This window comes from Chinchilla lanigera, unplaced genomic scaffold, assembly GCF_000276665.1.
Source record: "Chinchilla lanigera isolate Chin_1 unplaced genomic scaffold, ChiLan1.0 scaffold00059, whole genome shotgun sequence".
NCBI classification, from domain to species: Eukaryota; Metazoa; Chordata; class Mammalia; order Rodentia; family Chinchillidae; genus Chinchilla; species Chinchilla lanigera.
The window spans coordinates 12125019-12148619 of NW_004955460.1; the positions used below are offsets into that span (position 1 = coordinate 12125019).

Consider the following 23601-nt stretch of genomic DNA (forward strand, 5'->3'; position numbering starts at 1 on the left):
CACAAGATGACAGTTTTCTCAGAATGTACCTCCATCCTTATGCAACTCTTGACTATGTGAAGTGTTCCCATGTAGAAACAATGAGACCAGAAACTGATCAGACAAGTGAGCAAAAAGGTGTAACACTGCTTAAAAAAGGAAGAGAGAGAAAGGAGCTTGATGAAAATAGTCTTCAAAAATGTATGCACTTACTCCAAAAACAGAAATGATTGTCCCAGGTCAGGTCAGATATAGGTCTAGATGATGCCATGATAAATGTGGTTTGGGAGGTATTGAATGTGAGGTTATGGGAGGGTAAATCAGATCCAAAATTGCAATAAAGAGATCTAGGTGAACAGACGAATTCATTTTTTTAGGAATGATAGCTGACAAGGACTAAATGAGATTACAAGGACAAAATGGCCAAAAAATGAAACCCAGGGAATAGCTGTATTCATGAAGTACAAAAAAAAAAAAAAAAAAAAAAAAAAAAAAGTGAAGTCAATGCAAAACCCTATACATTAACTCACTTTAAAAGCTCATCTGTAATTGACTGAACATGCAATACACTGAAACTCTAAGATACAATCTCTGTTCTCCAGGATCCTGTGGTACAACAGGAGTTTTACATGTTTAACTCTAGATGGGAACTTCTGAGTGCTACAATAAAGTAGATGCTATGAGAGATGGGGGAGTTTTGTAGGAGGTGAACTGGGGAGATCTGTGAAAATGAAAGTATCTGAATTGGTCCTTTAAAGCGAAACAGGGTGTAAGCAAAAGCAAAAAGTTAACAGAACAGAAAGAAATGACAAGTTAGTGACATTTTACATTATTTAAGTCAATGTTTATATCTACTCTCAGTGTATAGAAAGAAGAAAAGGGAAAAATCAAAACGTTAGTGTAAGCAAAAGAAGGTGATGGCAAGGAAGACCACACTTCTTACTCAGTTAGGCACAGATTTTTCTGTTTTCCTAAGAGCAGAAATAGAAACCCAGAGTGGATAGTTGCTTCAGTGTTCAGATTTTCAGTTGAAGATAACAGATCCATTTGGAAGACACTATTTAAGAAAGGTATACACTTCTGGTATGTGGAGTTTCATATTATGGAGTTTGCCAATGCTGTGTAAATCACTCACGGGTGCTAGTATCAGCAGCAGTGTTCTGAGTGAGTCTTAAGTCTGACGCTATATAGACAATTTTTAAAAGAAAAATAAAGAGTGACACAATATAATAAAAGCAGTAAAAGAAAAACTAAGAATAATTGAATGTCTTTCAAGAACATCATATTTAAAAGACCACAGACCTTTGTAATAGCAACCCTAGTTTGCAAGTTCACCTCAGAGATACACCACCATATATGAAAACACCCACATGTAGCCAAGTGTGGTGGCACAAGTCTATAATTCCAGCACTTGGGAGGTTGAGGCAGGAGGATCGCTTAGAGTTTGAGACCAGCCTAGGCTATGTAGTGAGTTCAAGGCCAGCCTCTCCTGGTCTCAGAAGCGAGACCCTGTCTCAAAAAAAAACAACTCTTGCAACTCAAACACAACACAGTTTTCAAATGGGCAAGTAACTTGGATAGACCACTTCTCCAAAGATATATAGATGGCCAACAATCACGTGAAAAGATGTTCAATGTCATTAATCATCAGGGAAACACAAAATCACAATAAGATACCCTTCACACCTACTAGGATGACAATAATAAAGTACATTAAATGTTGGCAAGATTACAGAAAAACTGATATTCTCATATATTTTAGTGGGAAGATAAAAGATGGTTCGGCCATTATGGAAAAGTTGGGCAGTTATCTGGTAATCTGAGCAACTTCATTGAAGATAACAATATCTAATATAACAACCACTGTTAATTCCTATCATTTTGTTCTGAAACTCTCATTTTTAATGATTTTGCTTTGTTTTTGTCTATGCTGTTGGTATTTTGCTATTCTTTTTTTTATTATTCTCTTTAAAATAAAATAAAAAGTTAGGTAGTTACTCAAACTTAAGCACAGAATTATCATATGACCCAGCAATTCCCTCCTAAGGATTATACCCAAAAGAACTAGAAATGGGCACTCAGATACATCTGCACACCATGTTCACAGCAGAATTACTGATGAAACCAAAGGGTGGAAACCACACAACTGCCTGTAAACAGATCAGCAGAAGGACAAACAATACAAACATACAATAGAATATTCTTCAGCCATAAAAAGAAATGAAGTATTGGCTACAACATGGCTAAACCTCCAAAACATTATGCCGAGAGACCCTAGGGGTCTTATATTGTGTAATTCCATTTATATAAATATTCAGAAGAGATAAATTAATAGAAACATCATGCAGATTGGTGATTGCTAGGGGCTAAGGGAGAGGGGAAATAAGGAGTGACTGCTTAATTGGTATAGGGATTTCCTTCAGAGGATGATGAGTATGTTCTATACAAAGAGGTGGTTACTTTGCAACACTGTGAAGGCGTCACATGTTCCTGCTGGCTTGAACTACTGGTGGTACATGCATGACTGTCTCATGAGGCAGCCTGTACTACTGGTGGTATAAGGGATACAGTCCTATATGTACCACTGGTGGCTTAAGCCACGTGGCAGCAGGATATATGAATTACATACAGCCCTGCTGTGAATGTGTTAAATGCTACTGAACTGTTCACTCTAAAACAGTTAATTTTTTATTAAGTGCACCTCAAAAAAAACTAGAAAAAAGCTAGTAAAAATGGTTACCTGTGGAGGGAGAAGAAAAGGCTGGAAGAGCAAGAGTTTACACAAAACCTGTGTGTATACATTCCTATATAATTTTACCTTTAAATTCCACAGATATGTCTCCAAAGTAGTCAAAAAATAAACCCACAATCATTTTCTTAAATCTTACGGTTAAAAAAAAAACTTTTCTTGGGGCAATGGGTATAGCCCAGTGGTAGAGTACATGTCTAGGATGTGAAAGACTCCCAGCATCAGGCAAAAGAAGTCCAAAAAAGCTTTTGTCACAACATGAAGAATGTTTCTTTGGAAAGTAACTACAGGCACTGTAAGATGTTTATGATATATTTAACTATTTTTTTAAAAGCATGGTTTGTCACTCATGTAATGATCATTATGTTGATCCAGTATTAGCCAAGCAGTGCCCTGAGCTATTCTTACAATAGTAAGACAGGTTCTGGCACATTCTCACCTGATTCACATTCCCAGGTTCAGTTATCATAGGGCCAGAACATGAGGCCCAACCTCACTGCTCACAGGACAACCACTCAAGACTCTGGCATCCAGCACTGTTCTCTAAGAAACCTTATGTGCTCACCTTAAATGATCCAGAAAAATCAAAAATGAGTTTCTCATTCATTTTCATGTTGACTTTAAGGCTTTTAGGCAATCTGTCAAAAAAAAATCCCATGGTATCATCTTGTTTCTGGATTTTTAAAGGATTTTTTAGTTGCAAAGTGATTTTCTTTCCACATGTGATTAATACACTTTCTAGTTTTCATTTCAAAAGCCTTCAGTTGGTAAGCCCTGAAATATCTTAGTTTAGGAATTTAAGATATCTATAAATCCTATATTAGCAAAAGTTAAATTTCAGGAAGAATACAGAAACTTCAAGAGTTTCATGATTGTTTCTGTCAGAGTCCACAGACAATATTCAATTTTTATCACACACTAGGTACGTTAAGATTCCTCAATCTTAGCTGATGGTTTTGAAAAGCCACACATTTCCTGACAATACCAACATACTAATTTCTTTGATTTCTGAGAATAAAAATTATTTTAAACTTCTTTGGCAAGCTTAATGCTACATATAAAGTTTGCTCTTGTTCTATAAATAACAAAAGTTGTGAATTTTTGTTTTGTGGGGGTTTAGCAGTGTTGGGTATTGAACCTAGGGCCTCACATATGCTAGATAAGTGTTTACCATGGAGCTACATGTCCAGCCTATATGACAGGTTTTACTCCCTTTTTAAACAAAGATAAATAGTCTTTGGAACAAATTCCATAATTCAAGTAGGACTTATTCTAGGATGCCCATAATTAGTATCACTTAAATAGAGCAACTGCTTAAAATATAAGATCTCTGATTGAAATCTACAAAGCATGAACTAGCATCATGGATAGATGTAGTTTGATTTCTGTTGACTTCTTTGTAAAGAACAAAAATTAGTCAAAATGCCTCATCTTTCTTTAGGGTTTTCATTGATAAATGGGGGGAAATCAATATTTAATAAGGCTAGTTTTTTTAAAAAAACTCAGGCTTTGAAACGTACAAATCAAAATACTAAACAGCAATTTACAGTGACAGTTCTTATTCTATACAATACAAAAATGCACACTTTCATTTTACTTGTAGCTTTCTCCACAGAATTCATGGTATGTGTAAAATTAGAATTTAAGAGCAAGACAGACTTCCTCCAAAAAACTGAAGGAAGTCATAACTAGAAAAGAGAGCAAGGATGGCCAGAAGCAGAAATCAGGTCTCCACAATGCCCAGGTCCTCCAGTGCAAGTACAAGGGAAGAAGGGCAAGAAGGGTTTGCAAGAAGTTGTCATCTGGACCTGCATAAATCCACAAATAGAAACAGAATGAGGAAGAGGAAGGAAATCAGGAGGGACTATTTCAAAGACCAAAATAAGCCAAGCATGGTGGTACACACCTGTAATACTTGGGAGGCTGAGGCAGGAGGATTGCTGTGAGTTCAAGGCCAGCCTGGCCTACCTAAGCAAGTTCAAGGCCAAGCTGCACTACATAGTGAGACCTTGTCTTAAAAAAAAAAAAAAAAAAAAAAAAAAATCAAAGACCAGAAGAATTCTGATTCTGCCACACTATGTCCCAACAACTCTTCCAGGCAATTCCATTAGGCAAAGAAAAATCCATTTTCTCTCTCTCCTTCCCTCTCTTCCTCTCCTTGCTCCCTTTCAGAAGGCCCTAGCACATAGCCTAGCTGTCATCTCTTTAACTGCTCAATTTTTCAGAAAAATGCAAAAAAAGGGATTAAGAGTGAATTATACTGAGGCAAATAAAATCAATTTTTAATATAAATAAGAAACTAACAAAACAAATTCTTAAACAGAATATTTCAAATTTCCTTCACTGACTGTGGTTATATGGCAGAAGAGGTATCTGGGCTAGCAATAAACAGACACATGGAGGTAATCACCAGATACCTTGACAGTAGATGACAGATCCTTCCTCACCATTATAGCACATGAAGATAAAAACTCAAAGGGGACAAAAGCACAGATTATCAACAGCCCATGCATGTATTGACAAGGAGTGAAAACATGTCAGAGGCAGAGGCCAAAGTACTTACTCTCAAGAAGACAGACAAAGCAACCTCCCCTGCGTACGCCTACATCGCTAGGCTACACCAGTGGCAGGTGTGGAGGTCACACTATGCTTCTTCAGACACTCAGGCCCTCATAGCCCTTCACTCGTAGTTCTGGGTGAACCCATCCTAACTCTAAGACCCTTGTCAAGTGAGATCCATCCCTGCCCTGGGAGAAAGGTAGGGATGGGGGACAGCCATAGCTAGATGCTTACACACTGAGGCACAGTAATGGAGTAACTCAAGGAAGCCATTTTTCAGGTTTACATACCACGTTTTTCCATTTTGACACATACGCTACAAGCGCCACACCCTGTATGCCATGCCCTGTGAAACCCTGCTGCCCAATGTTAATGATGATGGTGTATTATGACCCCTACACTTTCCCAACCGTGCCCAGCCCTGTGGACCAGCCTTCTGAGGCCACCACAGACAGGCTCACATTAGCAAAGTGCTTCTGTGGCATCTTAGCCCATTTATACCTTCCTGCCAGAAGCCATGTCCACTCAGGCCTCAGTTCCATATCCACTGAAATCCTGACCACAAGGTGAATCATTCTGTCCAGTGACTTGATACACATGGTGGACAATATGTATTTATTCTGGACTATGATATCTCCTTCTGTGTTTTTATATTAAGCCACAAATGATGACAATTAATACAATGGCAGAGAGAATATGATAGGTCAGTAAAACCATCAATAAGGCAAAAAAAAAAAACCCTCTAAGTAAAGGAAGCACATAAGATTTGCTAGGAAAAGGGTCAGGAGAGAAGGGGAGAAAATAGACAATGAAACTAGAAGAAAAAACAACCAAGGTACAAAAAAAGTAACAAGTAGTAATGCTTTCTATGTACTTTATTTTACTTGAGGAAGGAGAAACACATTTGGAGTTCATCTGATCAGATAAATTAATGAGTACAATAATAGCTATGATTTATTAAACAAGACACTGGGCTAAGTGCTTTACATACATTATCTCTTCTAATCCGTACAAAAACCTTGTGAAAGAGATTAATTCTGCTTTATGAATGAGTACCTGAAACACAGAAAAATTACATAAGTTGGCCAAGGTTACAAGGTTCATAAATGGCAGAGCGAGGACTTGAATCAATGTCTAAGATTCATGACACCATCATGCTACAGTGTCAGTCCACTACAGTAGATGTTTTTAGAACATATTTCCTATGTATGTAGGTTTTAATAAGATAGATCCATATGTGCTTTATGTGAAATGATCTCAAAGTGAAAATAGACAAGTGCACTGGGGCTAGTCTCCAAACTAATAGTATGTTATCTTCTATATGAAGTAAGGGGAAGGTATATAGGATTGTATATGCATAAAATATCACTGAATGAATATTCATGAAACTGGGTATAGTGATAGCCTCAGGTAAAAAGAACTAGGAGACTGATCATCAGCAAAAGAGATTTTTTAGAATCCAACCTGCTCCTGTAATTTTTCCTCAATAAAGAAGTACTATCTAATAAAACAATGTAACTATAAAAACCAAACTTCCACACTGACTTAAGGATACCTCACCCTTGTTTCCAAAGCTAAAGACGTTTAAGAACAACAAAGGCATACTCACTTTAATCAAGTGTCCTTTTAAAATGTTCTCACCTTACAGGTGCCTGTTAACATTGCTCATAATCTAAACATAGCCCAAATGGACAAAGACAAAAGAACAATTCCTGTTAATACAGAAAGGACTGCAGAAATTTTAATGGAGGTAGGAATGAAAAGTTAGCTTCCATTACTATACTGTGTCTACTATTGTACTATACTGTGGTTTTTATAACAACTGAGATAATCAACTTACAAAGAAAAAAAGGTGTTTGCAGAGCCTCCAGTCCATGACTATTTGGTCCTAGTGCTTTCAGACCCATAGCAAGGAAGCACATCACTGTAGGAGCATGTGGCAAACCAAAACTGCTCATCTTGTGGCCAGGGAATGAGAGAGAAGGGACCAGGGTCCCATCAGCATAAAGGGCAAGCTCTCAATGACTTAAAGACCTCCCACTAAGCCCCACCACCCCCAAAAGGACCTTCCTGGGGAGCAAGTCTTCATTATATTGGCCTCAAGATCCAAAACATAGCAGCCACTTGAAGACAGTCAATAAAAACAGGAGAAAATGGACAGAGAAAAGTTCACTCCTAACAGGCCATAGGAGAACAGTTACAAAACAACATCAAGGTATAGATATGAGAAAAGAAGATGAAGGCATAGAACCTAAGGCAAAGAAGGTTAGGGAAAGGAATTCTTGCTCCCCAATTAGTGTGGGAAGCACAAACATGAAAACAAACCAAAACACATGAACAAATTTATGTTGCAAGGAAGTGAGTAATAGAATCATTAAGAAGACTGTTCCTATACTTTACTTAGTAACTTTAAGAATTATAATTTTCTACATATAAGAAGATTTTAAATTGTTGGTAATTCTTATTAAGCACCCTCTCACATTTTAGTAGATTTAAATACTGTTTGCCCAAGGAAAAGGACCTCTAGCTAGACTAAGCAAAAAGAGGAAACACCGGAAAACAAACAGATGAGAAAAAACTGAATGTCCCAGTCTCAGGATAAGTGAAAACCACAACAGCTCCAGGCTGCAGGGATTCAGAGAGTTCCATAAAAACATGTCCAGAAATGACAGGGCAGAGAAATGGCCAGACGCACCATGCTATATACCAGCACATTCTCGTAAAATGGTTCCATTATGTGAGCCAGGTGTCATACAATTGTTTCCTACTACAGTATTGCCTTCCTACATGGTGCTCTCCCAAGTTACATATTTTATGTACCAAAATTTAACTTTTAAGAACTGAATTCACATATATTTAAATCCATTCCTAGTATTCATCTACATTTATGTTTCAAATATTTTTTGTGCATCCTACCATAAAAACTTGAATGTACTGAATGGATTTGATATCAAGAACTGTTACTGAGAGAATTTGACACTAGAATCAAAAAGATTAAATAGCTCTAACCAGAAATCAATGATACAAATGTGTTTATCAATCCATCTTTCAAAGCAGTTTTTGTTCTACAAAGAAGCTGTAACTGAAGATACTACATGCCTTTTAGTAACAGATTAACAAATCAGGTCCCAAACTACAGTTTAAATTCCCATGAATAGATAAAACCACTTCCCCACAACCACTCACTCTCAGCTTCAACCATTAAACTGTTTTCAATCTACATTCCTCCTATAATTCAATGATACCATATAATGGTAAAGAATTTTGTTTTTTCAATTTTAAATAAGTTATATATATGCTTCTTGTTTGAAGCTTAGAACATTGAGAAAGAGAAGACAGTCCCCTTTCCCATGATAACCACATTAAGCAGGGTGTCCTATTCTTTCAACCATACCACATCATATTATAAAACCAAGTAATTCCTTAAGGGCCTTCTACTTAATACTACATCTCCAGTATTTTTTTTAATGTATATGGGCTTCTAGGTCCCTCTTTACCTGCAGATACATGAATGACCTATATTAGAGGAAGTTTGTACCTGGAGGTTTCCTATAAAAATGCTCATGCCATGTACAGAAGGCAGCAGATTAAAGGACTAGGTAGAGGAGCTCAAGGAGATAGCTGGGGCTGCAGCTGAAGCCCAATCCCACCACTTATTAAGTGAGTGATCTTAACTTTTCTGTACCTCCATTTCCTCATCTATAAAACAGACTATAAAGGATATAAGATGCTACATAGAAAGGACTTAGAAAGCATTTAATAAAAACATGCTGCTACAGTATATGAAACATGCTGTAACTTCATTTTTCACTTAATACATTCAGACCATCATTCCATGTCCATCAGAGCACTTCTACAACATCCTTTTTTAATACCAACATAGTCTTCTCATGTACTGCACCATCCACTATAAAAGCACCCAGAAAAATTCAGATCCTATCATTTTGGTTAGAGTGACCTGCTGTGGATTAATACATACCAAAGTACTCCAATCAACCCAGCTTTCTCCCTAAGCTGATGTGGGTCAATACACAGGCCACATAAGGTTTGGCTTTAAAAGAAAAAAAAAAAAAAAAAAGCTTTCATTGCAAATAGTATCTATGATTAAATTTGGTTACTCACTCCAAAAGAGCAACTTTTAAAGCAAGGTAATTTGTCAGTAATCTAAAACAGGAGAATCACAAGTTCAAGGCCTGCCTGGACAACTTTAGTGATACTGCCTCAAAATTTTAAAAAGTAAAGCTGGGGACATAGTTCATGGGTATAGCATTTACTTATTATGGGTAAGGCCCTGGTGTGGATTTCCAATGCCACAAAAAAAAAAAATTTCAACACTCAAGCTATATTTGCAGCTTTTAAAGTTGCTAAATTTTTAATCCATTACAGTACCCACCCACCAACATAAGTGTACAAAGTATGTTTTATCCTTTTGATTCCACAGAAAACAGTAAACCTAGAGATAGACTTGACCTCTGTCTTTCCAACAATAACATTAGATTTACCAATTTTCAAAGTTTGAGAGTTGATGAGGAACAGTCAACCAGACATGTTAAATTGCTCCCAAAATGCAAAAGACAATATTCTCATATTTTTATTTTCATCCATTGAGCTTATGTTAACAATATTCCTCTATGTGTATGTTTTCCCTTAATTGTTAAAGGTACTTTATCACTGCATTTAATGTATCTCTGACAGCTAAGATCTGAGTCTTATTTTTCTATGACCATAAGACTCCAGTATGTAAAGATGGCATTTCAAATTTAGCGACTAAAAACAAAGGTCTTGGCATTTGATCCTTCTACCTATTTGGCAAGAATCCTGTTATTAACTAGGTGTTGAGTTCTTCGCTCCTGTTGTTCAGTCTCTTTCAACCTAAATGCTTCATCTTTGTTCCAAAGTCCTAATCTGAATGTACAGACTCTAACATGATCTGCATACTAGGAACTCACTAAAGTCTGAACCCTCTGTATGGCTTCAAGGGCCCTCAAGTATCAACTTCACTGCCTTGTATTTGCCAGTGTCTATTCCCCATATACTAATGCTACATAGAGGAAGAAACATCACTGAAAGATTGGATTACTCAGCTGTTCACTTTTGAAATTTTTAATTGACAAAAATTGTACATGGTTGGTCTTTGAACAACATGGGTTTGGACTGCATGGATCCACTTGTATGCATTTTTTTGAGATTTGCAGCCCTCTGAAAAAATTGCAAGCCAACAGACTAGAAATATCAAAAACATTAAGAAAAATGTATGTCATGAATGCATAAATATTTAAGTTTATAAACAGTATATACTACCATTAAATATACACAAATACAATATAAAAAATTAGAATTTATCAAAATATACAGACAGTACACAGCGGCATTTGCAGAGAAATGTAAATAAACATGATAATGCGTTATAAAATCATAATTGTAACTCAGTGGTAGAGCTCATGTTTAGCATGTGCAAGGTCCAGAGTTCAATCCCTAACACCAAAAAAAAGCACAACTGCATAAAATTAACTGTAAATCCATACTGTACTACTGTAACAATTTCACAGATGCTTCCTGTTGCTATTGCAGTGAGCTCAAGTGTTGAGAGTATCCTCTTAAAATGGCTTGTACCAATAATCATCTCACCCTAAGCATCTGTCTTTCCAGTAAAGTACAAAAGTAAAAAGTAACCTCATGGCTTGAGTATTTGTCACCATACATAATATAATGTATACAAAATGTGAGTTGATTCCATAAGGATTCTCATCAAAAGTAGGCTATTCCCTTGTGGCATGTCAAAAGTTATCCACATTCAAGTGTACAGAAGGTGGGTGCCCCAACATTGTTCAAGTTCAGCTGCATATTTACTATATACAGTATGTTTTGAAATGAGCATACAGTGTAGAATGGGCTAAATCTAGCTAGTTAACATATACATTATTTCATATATTTTATGATGAAAACGCTTAAAATCTACTTAGCAAGTTTCAAGAATAAAATATATCAACACTCGTCACCATGCTATAAAATAGATCTTTTGAGTTTAGTAATCCTAACTGAATTTTTCTATCCTCTGACAAACATCTCCCCAATCCCACTGCCCCCTCACTTCCTTCAACAAACTCCTTCGCTAATCTGTACGCATTACTACATTGGTAGTAGATACTGCTAATACAGTTGTCCCTCCGTATCCTTGGGGGATTAGTATCAGCACCTCACATGCACCAGACACCAAAATCTGCAGATGTTCAAATTCCTTATGTAAAATGCTGCAGTATTTGCATATAACCTACACACATCCTCCCATACACTTTAAATCATCTCTAGATTAATTATGACATCTAACATGGTATAAACATTATGTAACTGTTCAGCTATATTATTTAGGAACTAAATGTCTATACGAACTCAGTAAAAATGCATTATCTTTTTGCCTGAATATTGTCACTGCGGAGTTGGCTGAATCCATGGATATGGAACCCAAGGATATGGGCAGCCAATTATGCTCACTGTTCTCAAATCACAAGGCAATTTTAAGGGACACATCACTACATTGCTTGCTATCACTTAGCTGCCTTCAGCTCTCTCCTACAGGTTCAATTTCTTTCTACATTTAGTACATTTGCTAACAGGCAGCTCCTCCAGCAAAAGTCTAAAGTCTATGAATGGTCAAAAATGTCTATTTCCATAAAAAATGTCTATTTCATGCTTACCTTTAAACATTACTTTAAAAGCATATATACTTCTATGTTGGGATTTTCTCACCTCAGTACTTGGAAGATGTTAATCTTCTTCTTCCACAACAAACATCTACCAGTCTAGACATCTATTTGCCTCATCTACATGTTTTGTCTTATATTTCTAGTATTTCACTTGCAATCTGTCTAGAGACTATTTTTACTTATCCTGCTTGTAATTCTCTGTGCATCTGGGACTTAAGAACTCAGGCCTTGCACTATGAAAATTTTCAGCCATTATATTTTCTTTTTTCACTTTCTCAAAGCTCATACAATATTGGACTTTTTCATTGTAAAGTTCATGAATCTTGACCACTCATCTTCCATCTCTATCTCTCATGTACTGTTTTCCAAGCAATTTCCTCAAATCTCCTTAAAAATCAATAGTTTTCTCTTCAAGTTTATCCACTTGGCTGTTTAACCTGTCCATTCAGGTTACTATTTAAATTTAATGACCATAATTTTCATTTTTAGAAGTTCTCTTTGGTTCTTTTCCAAATCTACATGTTTATTTTCTAATCTGTTCTTTCATTATGGTCTTACTTATTTCATCTCTAATAATTTTCAACAAGCAATTTCTTTTATGTATCCCATCATCTTTACCTCCTGGAGTACTAATTCTCCTACCTATAACATTTGCTGGCTTTCCTTCACAGTGATTCACCTCCTTGTGTAGTGGGGTCATTTTTGTATTCTAAGTTCATCTTTAGCATGAGTTGTTTCTTCCAGAAGAGTCCTAGGTTTTTAATCTGCTCTGCAGGACAGTTTCACACTTACTTCTGAGGGCTCAATTAGTTTCCACAGTACTAGGTCAGATTTTGCACTAATTTATCAGTGTGAGAGTTAAATGCACTGGAAGAAATGTTAAATCTGAACCTATCCCCATTGTGAGCTGAAGCCTTAGGTTTAAGACGTCTCTCTTTTTATTATCACCACCTCAGGAGGACAGCAAGTTTCTCTGCACTTCCCAGACTAGTAGGCAAGGTTTTTCTAGTCTTTTTTCACAGGTGGTTTTATGGCAGGTGATCTCAACTCTACCTTCCAACTTCATACAGACCTGACGCAAATCTCGTTTCCTCAGAAGACCCCATACCCCAGCACACCCCCATTAGTCCCTTGAGGCCTGTGTCCAGATCTGGACCTACTACAGGCCTGGAGGACCTGATTACTGCCCTTCTATGAAGCTCACTTTTTATTTCTGGCACTTGGGGATTTCCTGGTCATTCAAGCCCAGGAATGCTTTTGTTTGTTTTCATTAAATTTTGTCCATAGTTTCTATGTGTTTATAGTGGGGATCTGGGAGTCCTCTGGCAGCAATGCTGCTAGAATACTCCAGTAGTCACAACATATAAAATTGAAATAACTTTTCAGAACTGTGATGAACACCATTTGCCAGATGACAACAGCCCACACTTTTTTTTTTCCATCCTCAAGAAAAGGTTTCAAATGAATACTCTCAAAGCATTTTAAAACCATTTTGTCCCTATGCATTTCAAATGCCTCTGTAGTTCCTTCCTTGCCTGAGAATTTCCACAGTACGAGAACACATCTGTTGATTCATAGAACTCCAGAGAAATTATATTTAAAAAGATCACCATTTTCCACTAATCAACAAACCCAGTGGCCTTTTCTTGGTCTTCATTTTCATTTACCTGTCTGCAGCAATACTGACTGTTTCAATGTTTCTATCCCAATAACTGCTTCACCTCAACCATTTATTATTCTTGTATTATCACAACCATTCCCTCACTCAACCCCATTGCTCCAGTCTCTCCTCTCACAAATTATCCAGTAAATCACAGCCAGATTACTATTAATATAATACTTCTTTAGTCAGGTCAACTCTTCACACTCCCACTTTGTACTACAGTGGCTCATTAATTGCTAATGATTTGGGGGGAGAGAGTAAGGCAGCATGATTCCTGTCCACTAAATTGTAAATAACAGCAACAACACCTAACACATTTCGGTTGTATGCTATGTGCAGTACTTGATAAGGTGTTAAATATCTTACCTGCAATGACATCAATCAATCCTCATAACACCTATTATGAAGTAGGTACAATCATATAATTATTCAGGGGTAAGAAAAATAAGGCTTAAGGACTAAGCAACCAATCCAAGGAAGGACATCCAGCAAGTGGTTGAATCATTTTTATTTTATGCCAAGCCCATCCTCTTAAACAGTATGCTACACTGTTTCCACAAATACTTAGCCTATTCCCCCTTCTGATTGCAAAATTCATCTATCCAATTACAATCTTAACAGCTCTGTCAGGATGTCTCAGGAGTATCTTGTACTAATTGAGCATGCTGGCACATGCCTGTAATGCCAGTACTTTGGGAAGCTGAGGCAGGAGGATATCCTAAGTTCAGGACATGCATGGGCAACTTGTCAAGACCCTGCCCAAAATAAAAAATAAAATAAAAGGGGTACTAGAGGCATATCTCTGTCCAAATGCCTGTGTGTGTGTGTGTGTGTGTGTGTGTGTGTGTGTGTATATATATATTTTTTTTTTAAATCAGTATGTTCAAAATACGAAGGCAGTCCAACCTGAGTAATCACTGTATTAAGCAACTATTCATATAAGCTAGAAACCTGGACACCAACTTCTTTCTCTAGTTTTTATTTTTTATTGATACATGCATACAGTACATAATGATTACATCCATCATGGGGAGTTGGTACATGCACATAACACATCTTAATCCTTTTTACTTCCCTTCCCTTTTCCCTCTCTTCCTCTTTCCATCTCTTGGTCCCCTTCTCTTTTGCCCCATTTCCTATTATCTTTTATTTTACTCTTCATTTATATTTTGGGTTTCTCATATAAGAGAAACCATATGATATTTAGGCGTATGTGTTTGATTTCACTTAACAATATGGTCTTAAGGTGCATTAATTTTCCTACAAATGATTCAAGTTTATCCTTATCTTCCATATCCAGCCTATTACTAACTCCTGTCCATTTTGGGCCTCTTAATGTCTCTCTCCTGTATCACCTCTCCCTGTCTCCAGCACTACCACTGTACTCCCAGCTGCTACTTCCTACTGTCTCTACTGCTGTCATAGCCTAGCTCATCTAGAGTTACTCATTCTAGTGTCTTCTACCCATTCTCAGTGTTGCAACACAAATGATGGTTTTTGCCCTTGAGGATAATGATTTTAAAACACAGATCTGATCATTAGACAAATTTTGAACCTGGGACAAAAGCTTTAAATTAATCCTTATTTCAGGGTCTTAAGCTATAGGGATGCAAAGATTGGCAACAGCTGGGTCACAGCCACAGAAAGAAAGCATGTTCAGTCAAGAATGACACCAACACAGAATCAGAATCAAACAGATGATGAAAAGGGCAGTTGGTACTTGAGGATTTGGTTTGGTTTCTTTCTGGTGCTAGGGATCAAAACCAGGGCCTCTTGCACTTCAGCACAGGGCCCCTGTTATATCCGAGGTGGAACCGAATCTTAAACTTGCCCAAGTTTCACGGTATCCTCCTAATTATATCATGATACTTCTGGGTCCCTCCAACAAAGTCCTTTTTTTAGTTCAGACTAAGTTTCTAAATTGCTTAGCTAAGCAAAACAGCTTAGAGAAACCAGGATGATACACTTTTTTAAAAAGAAAGCTATGCCTACCAGGTAAAAATAAAATAAATTCTAAGTAAAATAAAAATAGCTTTGATCAGAAAATGTTAAATATGCTCAGTGTTTGTAAACACATACATTCCCCCCCCCTTTAAAGGTGTCACATGAAATGCTTTAGCACAAGAGTCATGCTTTATGTTTTGCAAATCACTGCTTACTCAAAGAACTAAATAACGTTGAATAAAAAAGTACAAGTAGAAACATGACTACACAATAATATTAGTGATAAATCTGCATCCCTGGAAACTCATTCCCTTTGGGAATAGTTTATACATTCACTCATACAAATAAGATCTTTTTCTAGTGTCATAGTACCATTATTCTATTTCCTGATTGTGATCTTACATTGTCAGGTATTATAAACTCACCATGCTTTTAGCCAAAAAATTTTATAAATGGCAAAAATATATGAAGAAATGGTGTGCCATGAAAGAAAAACAATTATCTGTGAAAACCTGAGAGTATATCCTACATAAACACTTTTTCTGTTGCCATCTGCTGGTTCACGTATAAAATCAATGCTGACAACCATGTGTACAAGGACTTGGTCACACACAATCAAAATTTCTTTTGTTCTTTTTGCACTACACCAAACACCCAGGGAGAAGTCAAGATAGAACTGCCCTTCAGTCTAAAAACGGGCCCTCTCTTATGAGAAAACCATAAGTACATGCAAAATAACTCCAGTTATCCCTCTGACCTAAGTCATACAAAATAACTTCTTAGTAGAAATCTGAAATATCTGTGTAACTAGCATGCTTTTTGCCACAATTCCTACCATTAATTATTGTAAACAGAGGCAAGTAAGTACTGGAGCTTCCCATGTATCCCTATTCCTTCCCAAGTCACTACTGCTATTCTTTGATTAACTTCCCCATATTGTGGAAAGACCATTCATTCTCTATAAAAACCAAAGTCTGAACCTCTCAGGGAGAAAAGGCAACAAAACATTCCACTCAACACTAATTTTGTCTTTGTAGTAAATAGTACCAAGGTCTAGCCCATTCTCTAATGCCCACCTCTCTAAAGATGTATCCCATTAATATAAATTTTTTAAAAACACACACACAAGCCAAAAACACTACTGAAACTATAGTCTCAGCACATGCTCAACAAACTAATTCCAAAGATTAGTAAATTAATAGATTTATTTGACTCACACGTCAGGTATCAAGAAATTGGATTAACTGATAGCTGCTAACTTCAATAGACATTGTGTATCAACAGAATGCCAGCTAAGCCTGCTAAAGTGAAAAATAATTCTTGTGTTCATTTTGAAGACCCTTTGATTTACTAGAAGTCCCTAATGAGGACAATCGAACCAATACTACGTTGAACACAGAAATATCAACAGACCATCTACTAATCTCTATAATTACTGATGGCTCAGCAAATATAAACATATGACCATTATTATTTCATTTCTTTTTAATTTCTCACTGCATTAATTGCCTCCCATAGATTTTGATTACTCTTGCCCTTTCCTCTCCTGGCCACTCAGATAAATAAGCATACCTTAGATAAAAAAGATTTCTCCAAACTTCAGGTTACACTGATAAATTATGGCACTAATTTGTTTTACAGAACCTAAAATTTTGAACATGAACCATTTTCAGGCTAGAGTAAATATATCATGTGTTAGATGGCAACACCTAAGGAGAAATACTATATTGCACCTCAGGAGTCTTCAACACTGTAAATATCCTGCAAAAGTAAAAGGAAGAGAAGTGGCTCCTAAGAGCAAAGACATAAGGAGTTACAGAATCCCCAGACGGGAGACACAGTTAGAGTATCTGGTAAAGGGCAGAAAGGATACAATATATAGAAGATCAGAGAATCAGAGCAGAACGATTCTGAACATCTAGTCTAACCTTCTCCTTTACAGGTGAGAAAACAGACTCAGAGAGGCTAACAGACTTGCTCATATTCTAAGGTGATTTCAGAAAAAGAGAAATCCAGGGCTACCGACACTTAGCCAATGCCTTTTCCATTTGCCACATCCGTGTTTCTAGGGAAAATAGTCTCATTACCACAATAGCCACAGGAGACTAGAGCCAGGCTGACACAATGAGTCTCTGGCTTTAGAGTTGCCTGTCAGGATGCCAAACCATGCCAGTACTCAAACCAATTTCATTAATCTACGTTCCCATAATATTTATTTTTATATTATGATATAATAAAAACAATGTTAATGTAAGGAAGCTGTGAAATTAATAATTTCTTCAGAATAGGTCTCAGATACAGGACCAATAACTGACAAGCAGTTATCTGTTAAACTATAATAGACTTCTGCATTTCAAGTGTTCACTGAAAAGCTTATTCCGTCATTTTTATGTGCTAGGATGGCAGAAGGTGCTACACTTGCAGTCCTAATTGATGAAATACATACCTCCTCAGGATTATAGGCACAAATGTTTTTACCCTTTTTACTATCAGGAATGTACAAATTTAGGGGACAATTTAATACCTTATAGAAATGTTGAAGTAAAATTAATCATGACATAAAAGAATATGTATATGAACATAAATGCTCAATTATATTAGGTATAAATGTATCATTGTTACATAGAATTTAACCAAATAATGAAACATATCAACGTCTTATTTTTAAATAATTCTCTAACTCTTCTTTATACTATATATTTCCATCTATTTTCACTTCCTACCCTCAGCTTCATTCAACTTCTATGTATTAGATGAAAGGAGTCTACCACAACTACCACTTTCTTTACTTCTTAGAAAAATTTAATCTATGGCATAGTTAAAACCCATCTCTAAATTTTCCTCTTTATTTTTTGTCCATTCCAGTCTCTAGTTTTAGTCAATGGTAGCAGTCTGATTTGTGGGACATCCTGAAGACGACGAGAAGGCAGGCAGAAAGATACTGTATGCAACAAACCTCTGCCACCTCAGACACCAAGACTTCCATATTAACAAAACTTATACAAAGACTCTTAAGATGGGACTATAAAGGCAACTCATAGGTAGACTTTAACTGGAAAGTCTCATTTGATATCACTTAATTACAAGATTAACTTGCAGCCTTCCTCTTCATTTTACTCCAATATCTGAGGGTAGAGGAAACTTCCTGACTAGGTATTGTCCCAGTATGTGCCTGAACTTAACCACTGATAAAGTGCACATTAAACTAAGAAGTGAAAGATGTGTATCTTACAAATCCCACCTCTATTTGTTAAATATAATCCTTGTACTGTAGTGCAGATAAAAAGAGGTTTTCAAATGTTCTACAAAGACATGACTGAATCACTGCTATTGGTCCACTCTTGGGAAGTGAAACCAATGCAAACAGACTGCCACAACCAACTCTCAGCCAGAATTCCAGTTTTGTGTGAATAAAAACTGGGAGGAAGGGAAGAGGTCCCCCAGAATGGTGACTACCATTTTATTAAGGGAGAGGAATAGGTACAAAGGAGCTCTATACATTTCTCTTCCATATTATTGTCTTTCACAATCTTTTAAGTCACAACTATAAGGTTATAAACCTAAAATTTGAAGTAACTCAACATGCTATTTGAAAACATTGTCCACCAGTGGATCAAACTACCCCCCACTTCTTTCTCTCTTCTTACAAAAGCTACATAGGAGACACTCTAGTCCAGCAACTGTAAATGTGGGTTGTGTTCAAAGACTTGGAATCAGGCTTTTCTTTCTGGCTTTACCACTACCTGTCTTGGTAAAATTAGGCAAATTAGTTAACATCTCAGTGCCTCAGTTTCCCCGCAAGTAAAAATGAGAGAAACACTACCTCCTTCCCAGGAGTTGTTCTGAATAAATGAGCCCTCGGTGCTTGGCACATAAGGGCTCACAGAAAGAGACCCACAGTTGACAACTGTTTTTTTTTTGTTTGTTTGTTTGTTTGGTTTTTCTCCGGTACCGGGAACTGAACTCACGACCTTGCGCTTGCCAGGCAGGCGCTTTTGCCGCTGAGCTAAATCCCCAGCCTGACAACTGTTTACTATTGAGTTTACAAGATAGTTACCAACAAGTGACTAGTTGCCAACTGTTAAGTATGCAGTGGTCTAACAAGATTTAATTCAGTATATCTAAGCACTTTGTAAGCATTAAGACTGTGGTGAAGAAAGTGGTCTGGAACCCAAGTTGAAATTCAAACTACTAGGTTTTGAAGGGTAGGGTTTCCAGGAGGGGAAACAAAGTATGCCTTCCTGGTTTCATGGAAAACAGTAAAGGCCAAAAAAGAAGTTAGATTTGTAGTGACCCCAGTTAACATTGTTTTATAATTTTTCCATACAAATAATGTCAGAAAAGTATAATTAGTACATGCTACTGAGCTGGAGAAAAGTTGCGCAGACCATAGGAAATCAGTGTGAGGGTGACAGAGAATTGGGTAAGATTACGGGATTAGCAAAAAAAGGACAGAAGCTCAACAAGGATATAAAAACACTTGTTGAGCTTTGTAAAATGCACTCTTCTGAGAACCAGCAGGTCTGAGGTACAGCAGAGGTGACTATGTTTTGCAAATTTCATTGGTGATGCTGATACATGCCTCAAATAGCACAAAGGCAAGCTCACCAATTTCGTAGGAATAGAACATGTGACTAAAATGCTGATTAGAACATTTAAATCATGAATCTGGATCAGGTATAAGTGAAGATAGGTTCCAGACCATAAAAATCACTGGAATTTATAGATTGGGAGAAAATTATAGGCCCAGGAAAGGTGAAAAGGGAAACAGATTCATGTGATCTCATTTGATAGGGTTAGAACCTTGGTTCTCAAACTTGGCTAAACATCAGAATTACCTGGGGAGGCTCAAAAGCCTGTTGCCCAGGTTACACCGCAAGTCAATTAAAACTGATTCAGAAAGTGAAAGCCAAACATTAGCACTGTTTAAAGCCCCCCAGGTAATTCCCATGTACAACCAAGTTTGAGAAACACTGGGTTAGAAAGTTTTCAGGAAATCTGCAGGCGACTTAGTGAAGGGAAAGTAAAGTTAATGGTTCTCAAATGCCAGCATATAGGAGAATCATCTAGAAAAAGTAGGCTGTGGCTGAGTAGAAACGGAGCTGGTCTTCTAGAGGTTTACAAATACCCCAGATGACTGTAATGCATAGCAATGCTTGAGAACTACTGGGCCAGGTGACTGGAAATAACCCCAAATGAGAAACTGAGGACTTTGAACAGCCCAAGCCATTCCCATCTTTCTAAGCCTGACATACACAAGCTCATTCTATGAAGTATAATAAACATTACAGAATAAATCCAAAAAATATCCAGCAGTAAAGCTAAAGGCACCACAGACTTCACACATGTGATACATATGACTCATCTTTTGCCTCAGAAGTCAACTCTCCAAACCACTCACATCTGGCCTCTTGGTGGATAGCATAAAGAAAGCATGCATTGCCACCTGCCTTTCAGAATTAAAAACTTGGCTTTTGAGGAATCCAGAGACATGAACACACACACACACACACACACACACACACACACACACCAATAAGCAGCATATACAACAGGAATTCTTGTTACCATGCAGAAAGAAGAAACTCTTGTACATATTAAAGTTACACTTGTAAGGTCTGAACCTGGCCTTTCACAAAACATCAGTTACAGACCTCTGCTTGTAACTTCTTCAATAACGTATGTAACTTTTATTGAACAATGTTTCCTTTTTTTCTCCTCCCCATCATGACCAAACCTACCCACATGATGTGCCAGGAGAGGAAAACATTTAGAAAAACCAGGAAATGGCCTAGCTAATAGTAATACATTACAACCACTTCCAACTTAAGACTCTACTATTCTATTCAGAATGTTACACTGTATCTGATAAGATTCAAGAGAATGCATTGCTGTGCATATGACCAACTCATCATCCCATCAGAAATCTCTATAGCAGCACCAGAATTTTCATTTTCAAGATACATGAGCTTTTGTCAAATGGTGACATCTCCTCTGTAATATGAATTTTCAATATAATATAAAAAATGATGGATATATTACACATTTCACAGAGCACAGAGAACAGAAACCTGTCAATGAATTTAAAATTTGTGACAACCTATTTGAAATCTTACACTAAAAGATGTGTACACTTCCATAAACCATACAAATGTAAAACAGGTACCAATGTTTTTACTGGCAACAAGAAATAAAAAATTCCTCCCTAACAAAGTTTGGCTGTTACATTAGTACATTCTTTAAATTAATGATTTTAATTAACATTTCAGTTGAAAAATGCAACATTTTATGTAACTTCGAAGTGTAACTGATGAAAACTTTAATTCCATGTAACATACTTCAAAACAAAGCCACTGGCAGATTTTTTTCCCCCCACCACTGGAATGTCACAAATCTTCAAATATATAAAGCTACAGGTCTTACTGCAAGTTTAGATTAAATTGTTGTTTTTAAAGAAAAAAAAAAGGCACTTAATAAACACTACTTTCCATCTAAAGGGAACCCTAAGGGCTTAGATTTCTTCACTGGAACCTGGCTTCTCTGACAATCTACAGATCCTATTCTACAAAATGACTTAATAAATGCTTGTCTTCCAGACTAAGTCATTAAGTAAAATAAGCACAAATAAGTAAAATGAGAATTTTACAAGGAAGAGAGGAGTTAAATTAACTAGAAATATAGTGATTTGTTTTCATGTAGTAAAACATGAAAAAAGAAATTTATTAAACCCTGAGGAGAGGATGACAACAATTCAAATAACAGATAAGCATTAATTTAACAGTTATTAGATAAAGCTATCTGATAATTTTGAGTTCAGACCTTTACAATATTACACTTAAATCATTATATGTTGCCACACATAAATTATCTTCATATGACAGAACATTGCTAATTTTTAAATTTAATGTTCCCACACCTTCCATAAAATCAGAATACCCAGATCCTTACTAGGGTAGTAGTAGTCCAGGCCACGGGAAATGAACATCAGTTAATTTTTCTAAAGCTGCCAACAGCAAACATGATTCACTAATGGGTTTTAAAGACCCCACCAGAAGGGCATAGTATATGTCGTCGACCCCACCCCCACCCCGCACAAGCATTCACTGAAAACAGGACGCTGACAGGGGCATAACACTGATTGGGGAAATCGAGATTTACGGAGGGGGTGAGGGGGTGAGGGTCCTTTCAAAAGAGATTCCACCTCCGTTTTCAAAAGGTCATTTGCAATCAGCAGATCTTCGTTCTCGATTCTAGAGATCACCACTGTATTCTAAACAGAAGCCAACAGAGGGAGGAAAACAAAGCGGAGCGGCAAAGCTGTGGGCTCCGAAAGTTTTTGCTCCACCAACTGTACCGCACCCACTTGGGGTCGGGGCCCCACGACTTGGGGCCGGGGATGGCCGGGACCCCGGGGAGAAGCTGGAAAGGGTGACTGGTGGTGACTGACACTTGATATTTGGAAGTCCACCGCCGATGTCACTCATCGGTAACAAGACTGCGGTGCAAAGACAGATGGAAATCCACCCACGTCCCACCGGTGCGATGGGACGGCGCTCCCGCGATCGCGTAAGGAGCGCACCGACCATGAGTCTCAACTTTGGAGGAGGCGCGGTGGGGCGGGGGGGTCATTAAAATAAAGGGCAGCAGGCAGGGTGCATCCTCCAGCCAGCTCAGTTTCCCTCCCCTCGGATTCCTGCGCGAATTAGAAGGCACACCGCATTAACCCCTCGGCTGCCTCCAGATCCAGCGATCCGCAGTCCTGACCCCGTCACTCCGAGGGAGTGGGCCGGGGACCCCGAAAGCTAGCGCGGGTAAAGTTCGCGATGCTGCGTCCCCAACCCCGACCCCGCTCCAGCACAGCCCCCAGCGCGGATCCCAGCCCAGCGGCGCCCCCAGCCCGGACCCCACCCGAGACGGCGCCCCAGCCCGCGCCCCCCGCGCCTACCTTGCGCCAGCGCCCGCACCAAGTGCATCTGAAGCGCGAGCAGCGCCCACCACCCGCG

The 23601-nt window shown here is 37.7% G+C and overlaps 1 protein-coding gene across 1 annotated transcript in view; it reads right to left on the reverse strand.

Moving 5' to 3' along the window:
- Sdk1 (sidekick cell adhesion molecule 1) overlaps nt 1-23601 on the reverse strand; it is a gene marked incomplete at its 5' end in the record, with an annotated part of 870484 nt that extends 846883 nt beyond the window's left edge. The window contains 1 exon segment of the mRNA XM_005397857.2: nt 23544-23601. Coding sequence (XP_005397914.2) covers nt 23544-23601 — 58 coding nt within the window.